Source organism: Mirounga leonina, unplaced genomic scaffold (assembly GCF_011800145.1).
Source record: "Mirounga leonina isolate KUSES-001 unplaced genomic scaffold, KU_Mleo_1.0 Mir_201, whole genome shotgun sequence".
Taxonomy (NCBI): Eukaryota; Metazoa; Chordata; class Mammalia; order Carnivora; family Phocidae; genus Mirounga; species Mirounga leonina.
This window is the reverse complement of record NW_023270504.1, coordinates 14560268-14576187: the sequence shown is the minus strand read 5'-3', so window position 1 is coordinate 14576187 and position 15920 is coordinate 14560268. Positions and strand designations below refer to the sequence as shown.

The following is a 15920-nucleotide window of genomic DNA, read 5'->3' as shown; positions in this document are numbered from 1 at the left end:
TAATTAGAAAACATTACTATGATTTTCCTGTTTGATAAATATGTTGTTTAAATTAGTTCTCAGGAGGACATCTGGGTGGCTCAGTGGGTTAAGCGGCTGCCTTCGGCTCAGGTCATGATCCCGGCGTCCTGGGATCGAGCCCCACATCAGGCTCCTTGCTCAGCAGAGAGCCTGCTTCTCCCTCTGCCCCTCCCCCTGCTTGTGCTCTCTCTCTCTCTCTTTCTCTCTCTGTCAAATAAACAAAATCTTTAAAAAATAATAATAAATAAATAAATAAATTAGTTCTCAGGAGCCAGATTTTAGGAGTATTTTATAAGACAGAACAAATGAACATTTGAGAGGACTTATTTTATGTTACAGTTATATATATGTAGTGGGAAAAGTTATATCTTTCATTAAAAAATATTATGGTCATAGCTCGTTTATTGCACTTCTCTGTATTGCGCTTCACAGATAGTGTATTTTTTACAAATTGAAGGTTTGCGGCAACCCTGCATTGAGTTAATCTTTCGGCAATATTTTTCCAACAGCGGCTGCCCACTTTCATGTCTATCACATATTGGGAATTCTCATAATATTTCAGACTTTTTCATTATTTTTACCTTTGTTGTGATTTGTGATCAGTGATTGTGATTCACTAAAAGCTCAGATGACAGCATTTTTTAACAATAAACCGTTTTAATATGTTGTTTTTTTAGACATAATATTACTGCACACTTAATAGTGTAAACATAACTTTATATGCACCAAAAAACCAAAAAATTCATTTTTCGTTTTATTGCAATATTCACCTTATTATAGTCATCTGGAACCAAACCTGCAATATCTCTAAAATATGCCTGTAAAAGACTTTCATGTTAGAGTGTCCTTGTAGATTTTATATGAATTTTATGTCAATATAATATCAACATTATGTAAAAGAAAATACATTGGATACTTTGAAGAAATAAAAGAACATAAATATATTCATATTTCATATTGATTTTAGTCACTGGTCTTTTAAAATAGAAACACTAAGATTTTTATTTAGTTTTATTTTAAGACATTGTGATCTGAAAAGTACTTGGACAATAAAAACATCAATTTAATTGAAAATAGCATCCACTTTGGGGAAAAGAATGTGCTCTTTTTTTAACCATTCATTATTAAATATCTCCATTCCTTTATGTCTTTGTCTAATGCTTCTGATGAGTACCCATATCTTTTTAATGGTCAGGATGTCAGAGAAGTCTGTTAGCCAGATAACCATTGCAGAGCCATGTTGTTATAATTTAGAGCTTCCAGAATATTAGTATTAGAGAGTCTACTGTATTCCTCCTAGGCAAGATGACAGAGCATAGGGAAAAATTGCAATATATAGGGGTTTATTTGCTTTCTTTTTGCAATATTGCATTGTTGTTTTGTTTTGTTTTGTTTTTAAGAATTTGTGTATTTCTGTTCTTTCTACCACACAACCAACATTGACTTTTTAATGCTTTCAAGGAGAGACTTTAAGGGAAAAAAGGTGCTAGCCTCCATTTTTTATCATTAAGGTATCCCAATCCCTACCCAGATTACTTTATCCCCCTTTGCCCCCACAGTGTTTTATTCTGTTAAACATCAGAATTTACATACCTCGACGCATTCATAGTGTTAATCACATCTGGGTACTTCAGTATTTTCCACTTATCTCCAGAGGCTTTACTTTCTTAGTTGTTCTGTTAATCAATTTATTGCTTATTACATAAACTGGTATCCCACATGATAAGACCTTAGGTTTCTACCACTGTACTTTTGTAAATCAGCAAGTTAGAAAGTCACTCACATACCTTTTCCGTAGTGAAAATATCACTCCAAATAAATATTGAAACCCCCCAAATCTTGTGTTTTTGGCTTTTTAAGTTTTTTATTTGACAGAGAGACACAGGGAGAGAGGGAACACAAGCAGGGGGAGTGGGAGAGGGAGAAGCAGGCTCTCCCCTGAGCAGGGAGCCTAATGCAGGGCTCAGTCCCAGGACCCTGGGATCATGATCTGAGCCGAAGGCAGACGCTTGACGACTGAGCCACCCAGTGCCCCTAAACCCACGAAATCTTGTATAAAAACAAAACCATCACAAAAAGCTGATAATTTATGGGAATGCAAGCTGGTGCAGCCACTCTGGAAAACAGTATGGCGGTTCCTCAAAAAGTTGAAAATAGAGCTACCCGATGGCCCAGCAATTGCACTACTGGGTATTTACCCCAAAGATACAAATGTAGTCATCAGAAGGGCACCTGCACCCCAATGTTTATAGCAGCAATATCCACAATAGCCAAACTATGGAAAGGGCCCAGATGTCCATCAGCAGACAAATGGATAAAGATTGGGGGGGGGGGTGTATATAATGGAATATTACACAGCCATCAAAAAAACGAAATTTTGCCATTTGCAACGACATAGATGGAACTAGAGAGTATTATGCTAAGCAAAATAAGTCAATCAGAGAAAGACAGTTATCATATGATCTCACATTGGTATGTGGAATTTAAGAAACAAGGCAGAGGATCATAGGAGAAAAGAGGAAAAAATGAAACAAGATGAAACCAGAGAAGGAGACAAACCATAAAAGACTCTTAATCTGGGGCGCCTGGGTGGCTCAGTTGGTTAAGTGACTGCCTTCGGCTCAGGTCATGATCCTGGAGTCCCTGGATCGAGTCCCGCATCGGGCTCCCTGCTCAGCAGGGAGCCTGCTTCTGCTCTGAGCCTCCCCCCTCTCATGTGCTCTCTCTGTCTCAAATAAATAAATAAAATCTTAAAAAAAAAAAAAAAAAAAGACTCTTGGGGCACCTGGGTGGCTCAGACGGTTAAGCGCCTGCCTTCGGCTCAGGTCATGATCCCAGGGTCCTGGGATCAAGTCCCACATCGGGCTCCCTGCTCCTTGGGAGCCTGCTTCTCTCTCTCTCTCTCTCTCTCTCTCTGTCTCTCATGAATAAATAAATAAAATCTTTAAAAAAAAAAAAAGACTCTTAATCTTAGGAAATAAACTGAGAGTTGCTGGAGGGGAAGGGGGTGGACTGATGGGGTAACTGGGCGGTGGACATTGGGGAGGGTATGTGTTGTAATAAGCACTGGATATTATATAAGACTGATGAATCACAGACCTGTACCCCTGAAACAAATAATACATTATATGTTAATTGATTGAATTTAGATTTTTTTTAAAAAAGGAAAAATAGCTGATAATTTAGTAGTCCTGTATATTTGTTATAACGACCAATTATCTAAAGGAATAATAGAAACACATTATATTCCATCAGTCATTCTACTCTAACAGTTGTCAATATGTAATATCTTTTAAATTGTATCTGTACCTTTTCTTTTTTGTGATTTTAGTTTTATTTCATGGATAAACTTTCAAGTACTATGTTACCAATAAAAGTAATATTAATGAAAGTTAGGATATAGAAAAGGAATTTAAATATCTAAAGTCTGTCAGAAAGTTGGTGTCTTACGGTTATAGACTTCCTGAAATACAGAGCACATATAATAATCTCTGAAGATTAACAAAGCAATATTCAGTTACAACATCTTGAAATTTTTCTCTGTAATGAAAGTAAATTTTCTAAGGTCGGGCACACCAATACATCTTCCTTACAGATTGCCTTATTGTATGTGACCCAGTGGGAAAAAAATTAATTTACAAAGGATGATATTTGTTATTTAATTTATCAATGTATATTACATATTTTTTTGGCATCTGGTATTTCTGGTTTAGATAATTAGTTTGGGAATTTTTTTTCCCCTCTCATTTCAAGAAGACAACAGGAGACCTAATCTTATCACCCACCTAAAGAGGATAGTATTTCTCCAAGAAATAGCCATCCTTAATTCAGAGCAAATTTTTTTTTCAGCAAAGATAACAAGTAGATTTTTCTTTCTTTCTGTTGTTTGTACATTTAAGATTTTTGTTTTCTCCTTCAGATTTCATTTTCTATAACATACTTTCCTGAAGTATTGTAAAATTCAATCCCATTACATTATTTATATAAAGATTCTTTAATAAAACAAAACACCATAAAATATTGCTCTTCCTGTGGTACTGTTTTTATTAGTACCGACATAGTAGCACTGTTCATTTTTTTTCTGTATGTGAATTTGGCATTAGTCCTCTATAATGTGCCTAAATTAGGATACAAAATAATGGAGGTAGGTAGATACTCATTCTTGATGGCCCACCTCTCAAATGTAAAATGCAGTGACCATGGAGCCAAATCAGCTTACCTTTATTTATAAAATGTGAGAAGAAAGACTTGAGGTCAGGCGTGGGGGGTAGGAGGTGCATTTAACTATATGGTAAAACTGTAGTAGCATTCACACACATATATATATGGTAGGTAGTAGAAAGGGTGTATTTGGATATTGCATACCTGGGAGGTATGAACTTCATCCCTTTTTTACACTAATGTTACAATAAAGAAATCACTGTTTTGCTACCAGAATATTAGAGAAACATTTGTGATAATAGAGGTACATACATATTCTCTTTTTCTCTTTTAGCCATAATGAAAGGAAAGTGACCTGTAAACATCCAGTCACAGGACAGCCATCACAGGACAATTGTATTTTTGTAGTGAATGAACAGTAAGTAAAAAATTTCATGGAACGCCTTCATTTTAAATGTCATTAGTATTAAGATTGCTCTTATCCATATTTTCAATACAGTACGGTTTAACAGTTATCTGGATATTTGCAGTCAAGTGTAACAGAAAGCCATCTATTTACTTTCTTTCTTGAAGAATGTAATCTCAGAAGCTGTTTTTACGATAGTTCAAGCACAGATAGTAAGCCCAAGAGTCCGAAATTTAAGATCAGAAAAACTATAAACTTGGTCAAATTATTAAACTAATTTGAGCCCAGTTTTTCTCATCCTTAAATCAGAGATAGTGGTAACTATTTCTTAGGATTGTTTTAAGCATCAAATGAAATATGTATGAAAATACTTTAAATACTATATATGCTGTAAATCTGTTCACCAAAAAAATAGTTCTTGGTGTCATTATTGTTTTCAATATTAGAATAGCTAATCTTATAACTGAAGCTTTAATTTTCCAGTTAGATGACCAAGTAGAATATCTGTAATAATACTTATTAAAATAAACATGATTTTAACCTATGTTGTGCTTAGGAGAACTGTTAATTTTATTTAAAGTAGTTATAAATATTAAGCTCTGACTCTAGAGCTTATTAAGCTCTAACTAGTATCCAAATATTTTGAAAAAGTGGGACACCAGCATTGTTAACTCTACGGAAGCTTCATTGTAAAGCAGTTAACATATACAGCAAGTTTTAGCATTCTGACATATTTTCAGGACCGTTGCAACCATGACATCTGAAGAGAAGAAGGAACGACCTATAAGCATGATAAATGAAGCTTCTAACTATAACATGACTTCAGATTATGCGGTGCATCCAATGAGTCCTGTAGGCAGAGTAAGTTATTCTACTTAACTATTAATTTTTGATAACTGGTATAATTGATAGCATCTATTACTGTTACTCTTAAAGGACTTAAAATTATAGAATAATCATTTTTACTCTTATATGAACCTAATTACATTTGAGGTAAATGACTTAAGCAATGGTGTGGAATATAAACTAATAAGATTATGTTTTAATAATTTAATGACTTTTTAAAAAATATTGTAGAGTTCAGATTTTGAATAATTTTACAAATATAATGGATGTTTGTGTGAAAAAAATGGCAGTTTATTGAATTAACTGAAGTTTTAAAGATGAAGGTTAATATAATGGCATAGAAATCCCTTTTTCTGACTGTTACATATGCCTAGGTTGAGCAGACAAACTTTTTTTTTTAAGATTTATTTATTTATTTTAGAGAGGGAGGGGTGGGTAGGGGCAGAAGGAGAGAGAATCTCCAGCAGACTCTGCAAAGCACAGAGCCGGATGACCATGAGATCATCATCTAAGCTGGAACCAAGAGTCACACATTTAACCAACTGTACCACCCAGGTGCCCCTGAGCATACAAACTTTTTTTTTTTTTTTAAGATTTTATTTATTTATTTGACAGAGAGATAGTGAGAGCAGGAACACAAGCAGGGGGAGTGGGAGAGGGAGAAGCAGGCTTCCTGCCTAGCAGGGAGCCCGATGCGGGGCTCGATCCCAGCACCCTGGGATTATGACCTGAGCTAAAGGCAGACGCTTAACAACTGAGCCACCCAGCCGCCCCGAGCAGACAAACTTCTTAAAAATAAATATAAAATCCCTTACTGCCAAAGGGAAACCCTATGCTAGTCTGCTTGATGACTCTGATGTATTTAGAATCCATGATACAGAAAGTGCCATAGTCAAATGGGAATAGAGGTGGGTGGTTTTCCTTTATAATTAGAAAGAAAAATGTTAATTGTTTAATCTATGAGCCTACATTTTGTGTCTATAAAAATTTATACTTACTGCTTGTAATACTTTAAACCACAGTGTTAATATTTTAAATTCAGAATTTTAATATGAAAATTCTAACAAACCCTTGGAAAATATGCTACTAAATCTGAATAAATAATTGCCTTAAAGTTGCTTCTCAGTTCTTAAATTAATGGATAGCAAGAGAATCAAGGGATAATACAAGAACAATCTTTATTCATTAAAAAATAATATAGGGGTGTTTGGGTGGTACAGTCAGTTAAGCATCTGACTATTGGTTTCAGCTCAGGTCATGATCTCAGGGTCCTGGAATTGAGCCCTGCATCAGGCTCCATGCTCAGTGTGGAGTCTGCTTGAGATTCTCCCTCTCTCTCTCTCTCTCTCTCTGCCCCTCCTACTCGTGCGGTCTCCCTCTAAAATAAATAAATAATACAGTAGAACAATTATAATATTAAATTATGGTTATTGTAAAGAAATGGATAATAGACAGTGATTTTAAATGCCTGTTTTAACATTTTTTGTTTTAATGTTCTTAAAATGAAGTTTTGTAGAGTATTACAAGTTAATGTAAATTTCCAAATAATGTAAGTAATTTCAAATTCTTATATAACATAAAATGCTAGTAGAATAACTGAGCATTATAGTGCTTCATTAATGTATTTTCATCAAAATCAAGAGAAATGATAGGTAAGTTGAAGGCCAGCCAACAAATCATTTATCTGGAAAGAAAGTTGGATCTGTGCCTCAAACTTTACACTAAAAATTTTCCAGATGGATCAGACGCTGAAATGTTAAAAACAAAACTATAAAAACACTACAAAAAACAATGGAAGATTTTTAAAAATCAAACAAACTCAGAATGCAGATGGGATTTCTAAGTATGACATAAAACCCACAAATAAAAATAATGAGAGATTGAAGCATACATAATTATCATGCATGCATAATATCTGCAATTCATGTAACAATTAAAGAATAATACCTTTATAATTAAAGAAGTTCTATGAATCAATAAGGAAAAGGCTTACAACCTAGTTTTTAAATGGGAAAATTATGTAAAATCACTTCCCAGAAAACAGAATTTTACTGTTAAATATATGAAAATGATGTTCATACTCATAATATGAAAAATGCTAATTAAAATCAAAAAAGGATACCATTTTTCACATACCTGATTTTCAAAGGTTAAAAAGTTTTCTTGCACAGTACATTGACAACACTGTGGGTAAATAGTCATTTTCTTTATGTAATAAGCTCCAAGAAATAGTGGAACATACGTAGTCATTTGACAAAGAAAAGATATTCCATACCTATGAAAACAGTTATTTTAAATGAAGAGATGCACACATACACACAGTTGATGTTGGTTGCCTCACAAGGTTGTTTGGGTGCTGGAGCCCAGGGGTGAGAAGTAGACGGGTCCTGGTATACCATTAGAGTTCTATACTGTGTTTAAGTATTTATCTGTTCAAGAGTAAGTTAAAATTAATCAACAAAACATGCTTTGGGGAAAATGTGGTTGATATTGAGTCTTAATATTCTATTATGTACTAATATAAGCTTCAAAAAACCAAATTCTAGTGGAATATGCTAGATTCTAGATAAATTGAAAAATTAGAAATAATTTGATAATAACTTTTATAGAGAACTCAAATTCAGCTTCTTTGTTTTTGTTGGTTACCACTACCATTCCTGCCAAAATAAATCTTCATGCTAAACATAGCAGTATTTCAGAAGATTGTATATCCTTGTGTACACTTTGAAGAATACAGTAAACACCATCTGTCTCATATCGTTTAAGTTCAGAGTTGCCCATAAAGGAGAAAACACTATATGACATTAAGCAGATCCTTCCAGTCTTGTGTTGACTTGATGTGACATGTTTTATATTTTATATCTGAGTATTTCTCTTGACACCTGACTTGACACTATTCACTTTCTATAATTGAAACAACACTATTAAATGCAGATAGCAAGCAAAAAAATTCTACATTTCATTAATTCTTAAAGATTTGTTCATTTTTACCCAAGGTTTATTCAATTTATATAGCAGGTAGGACAAAATACTGCCATACATTGTGCCTTTTTATATATTTTTTAAGATTTATTTATTTATTCTGAGAGAGAGAGGGAGAGAGAACGGGTGGGCGTGGGGGGCAGAGGGAGGGAGCGAGAATCTTCAGGCAGACTCCCCATTGAGCAGGGAACCCAATGCAGGGCTTGATCCCAGGACCCTGAGATCATGACCTCAGCTGAAGACAAAAGTCAGTTACCCTAACCAGGAGGCTCTTGGTGTCAGCTCAGGTCATGATCTCAGGGTGAAGGGATGGAGCCACGGGCTGGGCTCCACGCTGGGCATGGAGTGTGCTTGAGACTCTTTCTCTTCTCCCTCTGCCCCTCCACCCCACCCCACTCCCCCCACCCTAACTCGGGTGTGTGCATGTGCACTCTGCTCTCTTTCCCTCTCTTAAAAAAAAAAAATTGTATGTCCCAATTTTAAAGGACAGATTGTAAAACTTGTGATTCTTTGTAATATCCTGAGGGAAAAATTCTTTGTGAATTCTTACACTTGAAATAAGTAAGTCCTCAAATGCAGAATTATTATAATTCACCTGAAAAAATTAAGTCCTACAAGTTTCAGAGAAATCTGAAGAGATAAAACTATGAAGATGAAATATAAGTACCTACGCACTAATAACACATTTTCTGTTTTGCTTTTTTCTATTTAGACTTCACGGGCTTCAAAAAAAGTTCACAATTTTGGAAAGAGATCGAATTCAATTAAAAGGAATCCTAATGCACCTGTGGTCAGACGAGGTTGGCTTTATAAACAGGTATTTTCTGCTTATTTTCTATTTGATGTGAAAGAAAGATGGAATCAAAAGAGACCTTTTCAACTGAATGCACCTAAGACAATTACATAAAATGGAGAAAGAACTGTAGAGTAGTCATCAGATTCTTTTTATTACCACCAAAGACTGTTAGGGGAACAGAAAAGAAAGAAAAGGTAATGGTTACTTAGAACAGAGATTGTGTGTGTTTGTTTTAGGTATTTCTGGATTTGAAATTAAACATATGCTGCATGAAAATGTTAGCAATAATATGCTAAAATTATCCAGGCAGAAACATTTTTTAAATGGGGGTAGAAAACATACAGAGGTATTGTTCATTTTTCTATTCATATAAAAATCATTAAATGTACAATTATATACTTCTTTGCTTTAATTTACAGAGAAATCTGATCATAATTGAGATTTTTCAGATTTTTCTCAAATTTTTTCTTTTAGGCTCTCAAGACTACTCTCTTAGCATGGTTCAGTCTCAGACACCCTAATAAGTTGGGGGTATATATTTTTCTGTTGTTTGGAAAACCTGGTAACTAAGGTTTTTTGGAGCCTTGCCATTACTTTGAGAATTAGTAAGGATGCATGTACACTGGACTTTCCGACATCTGTTTGGACTGCTTGGAGGCTATTTTCTTTTTTACTTTCTGGTTTGCAGCCGGGTTTCCAAGTGACCACCAGATAACTGAGATGATGTACTAGGCATTCAAGACCTTTATCTTTGCTTTATCTCTGATTCTATATGTACATAGATGATACAAAGCAAGTTAAATATTAGGTCATTGATGGTGCTAGTTATTCGGTCAAATATTGCTAATTGTTTTCAGATTACCTAATAATTATAGTCATTAAAATTCATAGTGAAATTGTTATGAAACATTCATTAGACATTGTTTCATGAAAGTTGGGGTGACAACTAAACATATACCAAGAGAAGGCCCTCTTAAAATCCAGAGAATTCCCAGTCATTCAAGCAAATTAGTTTTGCCAGTGTCCACTGAGTTGATTGAGTATATAACTTGAATATCAATTTTTAATTTTTATTTTAAAATCATGTATATTTTAACTATCTGACATTTAAACTTATCCAAGCTGAAAGATTTTTTTAAAGATTTATTTATTTGAGAGAGAGCGTGCAGGAGAGAGCACAGGTGGGGGGCGGACAGCTAGGAGAGGGAAAAGCAGACTCCCCACTGAGCAGGGAGCCTGTGATACAGGGCTCAATTCCAGGACCCCTGGAATCATGACCTGAGCCGAAGACTGAGTTGAAGACTGAGCCACCCAAGTGCCCCTGAAAGATTTTTTTTTTTTTTTAAAGATTTTATTTATTTATTCATGAGAGACAGAGAGAAACAGAGGGAGAAGCAGGCTCCCAAGGAGCGGGAAGCCCGATGCGGGACTCTATCCCAGGACCCTGGGATCATGACCTGAGACAAAGGCAGACGCTTAACCATCTGAGCCACCCAGGCGCCCGAAAGATTTTTTTTTTTAACTAGTCTTTCTAATAAGTCCAAATTATGTTCAGATAGCTTAGCATAGTATTGAGCCTAATAGAGGATATGGGACTTCTTTAAAATGATTTTTGTTCTCGTTTCTTGATCCCTTGATTAATTTGTATTGGAAAAGTGTTACCAACCAGTTTCTCTACCATGAGTGTTTATTTTATAATAGGTGTGTGACTTACAGAGAGTTTGTTTGCAGAGTCACTTAAAAGTCTAAACTTTTTAATTATTTGTATTAAAGAATATTATTAGGAAACTGAAAATACCATATAACCATTAAAAAGATTTTTTTTTTTTTGGTCCTTTGGTGTAACTGTCAATTTTAAGGACAGATCTTTTGTTTTGAGATTTTTACCTATATAATTTAAGTTCTAAAGTCATTGTTAGGTGGTTACAACTAGAAATAAATAAGAAATATTAACGCATATCCAAACTGGCCTCTTTTTTGCCTTTGTGTGTGTGTGTGTGTGTTTCATTTTCTCTTGCAGTTTTGCCTTATTGCATGGGGGAAGGTAATTTTTATTAAAATTGTAATTTTGTTTGAGCTTGGTATTTTTATTAACTGAATTACTTAGAAGAAGCTGCCAAAGAGGCACTCTCTTGCAGGATGAGCAAAACCCAAACTGTACATGTAAGAAGGAAAAATGTTTGTGAAGTGTATTTGTATGCTAAGTTTCCTTTATTCACAGTCATTTTAAATCACATTACCTTTGGGATAATTTCAAATCACATATTTTTCTTATTGTTGAAGATTAACATATTTATTAAATGTGGCTTACCAGAATACACACAATGCTGCATAGTTACATTATCCTCATGTTAGCAGACATGTGTGTTCAGAAAAGTGAATTTCAAATTGCTTACAAATAGGAAGCCGAATCAGATTGCTTCAAAAGTGTTTTTCACGTGAGAGTATTACTCTTCAGAGACCTGTATACTTGGGAATATCTTCGTGTTCACGTGATCCAAGTCTCTAGAAAAAGTTCCTCCATATTTTGGCTTTTTAGTTAGGTTTCTGTCCAGCCTATATCAAATACATCTTGTCTTAAAAACTTAGTTTAAATAAATGCATCAGAAATGAATTTGAATTTTCTGAAATGAAAAAAACCCTTTAATATGCTGGTTTAATTTAGGACAGTACCGGCATGAAGCTGTGGAAGAAACGCTGGTTCGTGCTTTCCGACCTCTGCCTCTTTTATTACAGAGGTGAGCTTACCGTAAACTGTCGTAGTGTATTATTTCATAATTGCAACAGAACGTGTTAAATAGTGGATGCTTTTTTAAAGAAAAAATCCTTACAGTTCTTCGGCTATTTTATTATCAACAAACAGTATCCAGAAAACCTTTTCTTCATCCATATATAATACTGAGTAATTGAGGGTAGGACTGAAGGCAGTATAGGGCTTCAAGCGGCTTAGTCTTGAGTTTGGGTCTGATTTCTGTAGTTTGTGTTAATCTTATTTGTTTTATGTAAATAGCATATGAATCTTCACTCTGTAATGTTATCCTTGAATTCAGTGCCTACTAGATAAAAGTCATTAGTTTGTTGAGATTCTTTTTATGTGTCAGCTTTGTTAGATCCAGCTGTTGATTCATTGAACACACAGTACTCCCCAGCAAATGTCTTGAGAGTATCAGAGATTACTCTGATATATTGGCAAATTTTTTTTTAAAGTACAAAGAAATGTACTTATTATGATCTCCACCCTCCCTGCCCCCCCTTTTTTAAAACAATGACAACCTCCCTGAAACATGGAGAAAATGGTGTAAGGGATATATACCAGGCTGTTAATGTTGATGTAGAGGAAATAAAGGTATTATCTTAGGTAGGGGGTAACGGTCTTCATTTCTCCTATGTGGATATCATAAACTCCTTTTTTAAATATGTTTTCTTGTTAGTAAGTTATTGATTAATACAATTTTTAAAGGAAAGTCCAGCGAAGTCTCTGCTCTGTGCTGTATGGATCTGTTAGATGCTACACGGTTGGTACCTAACAGAGAAAAGTCTGCTTCGGCTGTGATTAAAATCATTAATCTGGGCAGTAGCTCTTTCTTTCCTACTTTTAAAGTCCAGTTGGAAACAGTCACCAAAGGATTAGATTGTCAAAGCATGTTTAATAATTTATAACTTTTCTAGATAAGTATTTCACAAACTATAACAGGATTTTAGAACTGATTAACAACTTTAAAATTTGTGATTATACCAAAAAAGTGTGATGAAATTCTGTGGTCATCTATCAGAGCAATATAATGTATATTAACCTTCAAATTAGAAATTACTAGAATTGTATTCATCTATTTTTCCCCCACTGCAAACTATGGTTGAGAAGCACTGCTGAGTCGGAATTAACCAAACCTATAAAATTTCATTTTGTCATAGAGGTGTTGGTCAGGCAGCAGGTGTGGTATTATCTTTAGTTTAAGTGCCAACCATATTCTACAATTTTCCTTAAAGGTTTTCCCACTCTTCCAGAAGTCAGGAGTTATATATAACTCAGGCATTATTTCTAAGCTGTTAGATACTTTTGGATCTTAGTTTGTACTTCTCTCTTTTGCAGTTTATTTATAGTCTACTTAGAGCTTTAAATGAGAACAAAAAAGTATTTATTACTATTCTCATATAAAATTCCTTAATGTTAATTTACAACAAAAAGAACACTGAATTCCTTATAACTTGCTATCGTTGCTCATGGAAAGGTACTGCTTACCACTATTATTAAAATAGAAAAACTTTTAACCTAATTTTAAAAATGTAAATGTTGAGTTCAGAAGCCATGTTGAATATGAGATTCCATATTATTATTAACCGTATGCATTTTATACTTAATATATTTATTAATTTTAGTATGGTTTGCCAGACAGAAGCAATGTAAAAAAGAAGAAAATATAAAAAGGAAAGAAATATCATTTAACTCACTTTTGCACTTTAGATGGTTGGAAATGAGTAGATGATATTATACACTTTCACTATTTTATCAACAGGAACTGTCATATTTGAAATAAAAACTACCAGATTTTAGTGAGATGATTATAATACCTTGCATTTTTTTGAGCATTTACTACATGCTGAGCATGTAACATAGATGATCTGTTTCATCTCTTCCTTACAGCCATTTAACAAGGTAGGAAATCTTACTTTGCCTGTTCACACAAGAGGACCCTAAAGGACAGTGAGGTCATATTGCTTGCCTGAGGTCTCACAACTAGCAAGTGTCAGAGCCAGGATTTATGCACACGCACTTCTCTTAACCACAGGTTTTTTTCCTTCTACAGGTCTCTTCTCTTAACGGGCTGAATACAGCAGCTCCATTCATTTCTTCTGTATCTTTCCAAGTGTCTAGTATACTGACATACACAGTGCACTGTCAGAATTTTTTGACAAATCAGTCCACATTTCACAGATATGGAAAGTAAGACAAAATAAGTGATTTGCTTTTTTTATAATAGATTAGCAGCCAATACCAGATGGAAGCTCAAGTTTCCACTGTTCTTTGCAAAGTCGCGGGCATATTATGACAGAACACTTAGATTGCTCTATTTTGCGGTCTGTCTACTGACAAAACTTATTATGGGACTTAATTCATTCAACAAATATTTATTGAGCAGGACCCGCTTCATTCCAGGTGCAGTCAAAACAGTGAAAGAAAGCTCTCATGAAGCTTCATTCTAGAGGAATCAGGGAGACAGTAAATAAATTCAAATAAATAAAAAATATGATGGTAAGTGCTTTTAGGAAAATAAGGTCATCGTATGAAAGACACGCATGGAGGAAAGATTTCTTTGGATCAGTTCTCTGAGCAGATGTTTTAGGTAGCAAGGTCTAAATGATGAAGAAGAGCCAGAGTAAGTATAGTATTCAGGCAGGGGGAGCAATAGTGCAAAGGCTCTGACGTTAGGAAAGTGGAACATTGAAGGAGCAGAAGGAAACCGTTGTACCCAGCTGGAGGACTAGCAATAGGGAGGCAGGTGGGAGGAATGAAGATTGCACCAATGTCAGACTCTACTAGAATTTCGATTCTACTGTAAATACCGTAGGAAACAATTGGATGTTTTTCAGTATACGAATGAGATGCTTTGATTTACATAAGCTGCTCTTAGAAAATGGATTATAAGGAGGAAGGAAGGAAGCAGAGACTAGTTAGGGGTTATTAGGTAGAAATGATAATGGCTCGGAGTAAGGTGGTAGGTAGCAGTGAGCACTTTTGGTACACTAGATATATTATTAGCTAGTAAGATACAGAAGTGAACAATATAAACTCCTCTCTTCATGGAACTCACAGATTAGCTAAAGGAGTCTAAGAAAGACTGTCATAGTATTCAGTTATGTTGAATGAGTGTTAACCAGATTTACAAGGAAAGAATTAGGAAAGAAGGATGATCTAGATAGTGGACTTAGCATGTTCAAAGCATGAGTGAGGATGGCATATTTGTAAAATTGCACATGGGGCTTATGTTGCTGGAATGAAGATTATGCCTGCAGACACAGGAATAAAGGCTAAAAAGTAGATCGAGGCACAAAAGTAATTTGTTTACCATCCTAATGAGTTTTAACTCTATCTTAAATGCAAGGATAATAATAGGATCAAATGCACATTTTAGAAAAATCACCCTAGCACTTGAACTACAAGCCAGGAGACCAATTAACAAAGTATTGAAGTATTCTAGGTAATGATAATTAGTAATAATATTCCAGTCTGTAAGTTATATATCCATCTGTAATTATATGTGTTTTTTGTCTTTTACCCAAACATCTTTAAAGCTGAAGTAGAAGTGGGGAGTCTAAAATGTTAACTTGAATCTAATCAATGTTGAGATTCTTAGGTTCTTGCCCCAGGTTATGTTCCCCAGGACACGAGCTCTGTGATGGAGATTAATGTGCAAGAGGCTTATTGGGGAGTGTTCAGGGGACCATTATACCTGCAGGAAAGGGAAGAAAGTATGTTGGGACAGAGGGAGTTGGGCTGTCATCCAGTCTAACAAAAGGTCCAGCTCACCCCCCGCTGGAGAGTTTGTTCATTCTACAGATAATCAGTACCCACTCTTTGCTTGCCAGTGTATGAAGCCCTTTAGGTAAAAGACAGTTACTTAGGTCAGGCTCGACAGAACTAAACAGAAGAATGTCATGATTAGGAACATTTGAAGAATCTAGTGAAGAACTCTTAGGATAGTCATTTGA

General features: G+C 34.9%; 1 protein-coding gene across 9 annotated transcripts in view; it reads left to right on the top strand.

Moving 5' to 3' along the window:
- Nucleotides 1-15920, top strand: part of PLEKHA5 (pleckstrin homology domain containing A5) — a 244241-nt gene that overhangs the window by 137201 nt on the left and 91120 nt on the right. For all 9 annotated transcript variants that reach the window (XM_035028131.1, XM_035028124.1, XM_035028122.1 and 6 more), the window contains 4 exons: nt 4517-4600; nt 5329-5449; nt 9129-9233; nt 11878-11950. In XM_035028131.1, coding sequence (XP_034884022.1) covers nt 4517-4600; nt 5329-5449; nt 9129-9233; nt 11878-11950 — 383 coding nt within the window. The remainder of the gene's footprint in view (nt 1-4516; nt 4601-5328; nt 5450-9128; nt 9234-11877; nt 11951-15920) is intronic.